General features: G+C 49.5%; 1 protein-coding gene across 1 annotated transcript; it reads left to right on the top strand.

The window, feature by feature from the left end:
- Window positions 1–638: 638 nt before the first annotated feature.
- On the top strand, window positions 639–2,225 carry LOC128743710 (ichor). The gene has a single exon (XM_053840336.1). The coding sequence runs from the start codon at window positions 639–641 to the stop codon at window positions 2,223–2,225; it is 1,587 nt and encodes a 528-aa protein (XP_053696311.1).
- The last annotated feature ends 245 nt before the right edge of the window (window positions 2,226–2,470 follow it).

Consider the following 2,470-nt stretch of genomic DNA (forward strand, 5'->3'; position numbering starts at 1 on the left):
AACGCTTCTCCACTTATCAATATTAATGGTGCATGTATGCAAAAAATTTACAAAAAGAGGCCCCGGAGCATAGCTAAAATGCGCCTATTAAAAGCATACTAATAGGGGCTCTTTTATTATTAGTTGCTATCAATATTCGATAAAAAAAATAATTCGATTCAAAATACTCCGCGACACCTGTCGTCTAACCTAAACCTAACCAATGAAATGCATGTTTATTAACAGTTATATTCTACATTTTGCAGCCAAAAATTTGCATTCTTTTCAGCTTAAATACCCCACACGTTAGTGACCGGTTTATGAATAAAATCTAAAATAGAAACGTAAATCCCCCTGGTAGAGCTAGCTAAACCACTTATTTATCGATGCATGAAACATTAGTGATTCAGCTGCACCAGCACACACACACACACATGTCTAACCCAATTTAGTTTTGCTCTTCTCCCTGTTTGTCTAATGGCTTTATTGCTAATCTATGCTTTTTTACGTTCCCTGTCCCCTTACAGGTTCAACCATGCATCGTCAGACACCTCGCCGGACATCGGACGTCTTCATTAGTGCTCCTTAGTTCACTGAATCGAAGGTGAATCGAAGCTGCGAACTGCGGGGATCGGTTTTCTTCCCTCCCGAACACACCGATGGTGAACTGCACCATGAGTGCTCAGAACGATTCCGAGGTGGAGAGCCTGCTTATGAGCCCATGCTGGAACCAATCGACGAACGTGCAAGAACAATACATACTAGATGGTCACAAGCTGCTGCTGGATGCCGATCTGGAATCCCTACCGAGTGATTCCGAAACGCAGAAAAGCTCGATGGATGTGCTGGAGAACCTGCTGCTGAATTCGACCTCCATCAACAGTAGCAACTCGAGCAATGATGGCGATGTTAAGCCACTACCCTCATTTACGTCCTTCAATACAGGACATTTATCTATTAACGGAATATCCGGGTATCATTATACGGCGATTGCACAGCGGTTGCCAGAGGAAAACAACAATTACCCGCAGAATTCGTTCCAGAACGGAACGAGCAACGGTAGCAATGGGGATAACAATATCGTTTCCTCATCGACTTGCCTGCCGGATTCGGTACTCAATCCGGACGGGAATGGAGCCGATGGTTGCCTACAGGATGTGAAACTATTTTCCGACAGTTCGATCGATGGCAAGATCTATTCAGCTAGTGCCGACAGTTGCGTGATAGGTGGGCCAGACTCCGTCTCCGGAGCAAGAATCTTCGTTGACTCCAAAGAACTGTCCGAGTATGATATGAGCTCGATCGAAGATATTGCCGCAATAATAGGGTCCGCTATTGCGGACACGACCGTTCCGAACAACAAAGTGGAAAAAGAAGACGGAAATGACACGAGAGATTCGTGGATGGACTTGGACGCGTGGATCGAAGGGACCTGCACGACACCGGAGAGCAAACTTATCGTATCACAGCAGGACTCACTTAGTGAGCTAATCCTACCTCATTCCCCGGTGCATACGGCCGGTTCTACGCTACAGAGTCTACTAACGCACGGGTATATGCCACTGCTCCAGAATCGGTTACAAAATGGGCCGCCTATCAAAATTGAGACCCCCACCTCTACGTCCTACTGCGGCGAACTGATATCGACTTCAACTAGTCCACCAGGCTCGGTCGTATCGACAACCGACAATCTAATACTAAACGGAAGGTACCTGCAGAATCATCAAAACTTTGCCCTCAGCATGGGCATCAAACCGGACGGACTGTGCAGTCCGGAACTCATGGGCAACTACCCGCATACCACTAGCACAACTCCAACGACACCAAAAAATAAACGACGGCCTCACAAGCAGTCCAAAACCAACGGCCACGGGCATCCTCAGGTGCAGCAGGCTCAATCCCAGCAGTCTCAGCAGCAGCAGCAATGTTCCGTGCAACAATCCGCAGCCCAGCAATCCCACCAGCAGCAACTATCCGCAGCGGCAGCGGCGGCGGCAGCACAGACGCAAGCAGCGCTTAGCTTTCAAGCGGCCAGTGAACTCAGTGGACTTCTCGGTAAAGATAAACCCGTACACCGGTGTAACATCTGCAACCGGGGGTTCCTCAACAAGAGCAACATCAAGGTCCACCTGCGAACCCACACAGGCGAAAAGCCGTTCCGCTGTGAAGTCTGCGCCAAAGCCTTCCGCCAAAAGGCCCATCTCATCAAGCACCAGCAGATACACAAACGAATCGGGAGGGATTGACCATTAGCAGCAGTAGTGGTGTCGACGACCTCCTCCTCCGCCGCCGGAACCGGCCCTGGACGGAAGCGGTCGTCCGCCAGCTACTGCGCCCAAAATAGCAACTCCCTAAATGGACATCTCAGCCACCAGCATTCCTCCCAGCACCATCATCACCAGCAGCAGCAACAGCAACAACAACAACAGCAACATAACCTCCACCAGTCGCACCACCACCAACAACTATCCGCGCTGGTGGCTTCCGGTGC

The sequence above is a fragment of the Sabethes cyaneus genome, chromosome 3 (assembly GCF_943734655.1).
Source record: "Sabethes cyaneus chromosome 3, idSabCyanKW18_F2, whole genome shotgun sequence".
NCBI lineage: Eukaryota > Metazoa > Arthropoda > Insecta > Diptera > Culicidae > Sabethes > Sabethes cyaneus.

Excerpts from the sequence above, each read along its gene's own strand:
- LOC128743710 (XM_053840336.1), top strand. The coding sequence starts at position 639 with ATGGTGAACTGCACCATGAGTGCTCAGAACGATTCCGAGGTGGAGAGC.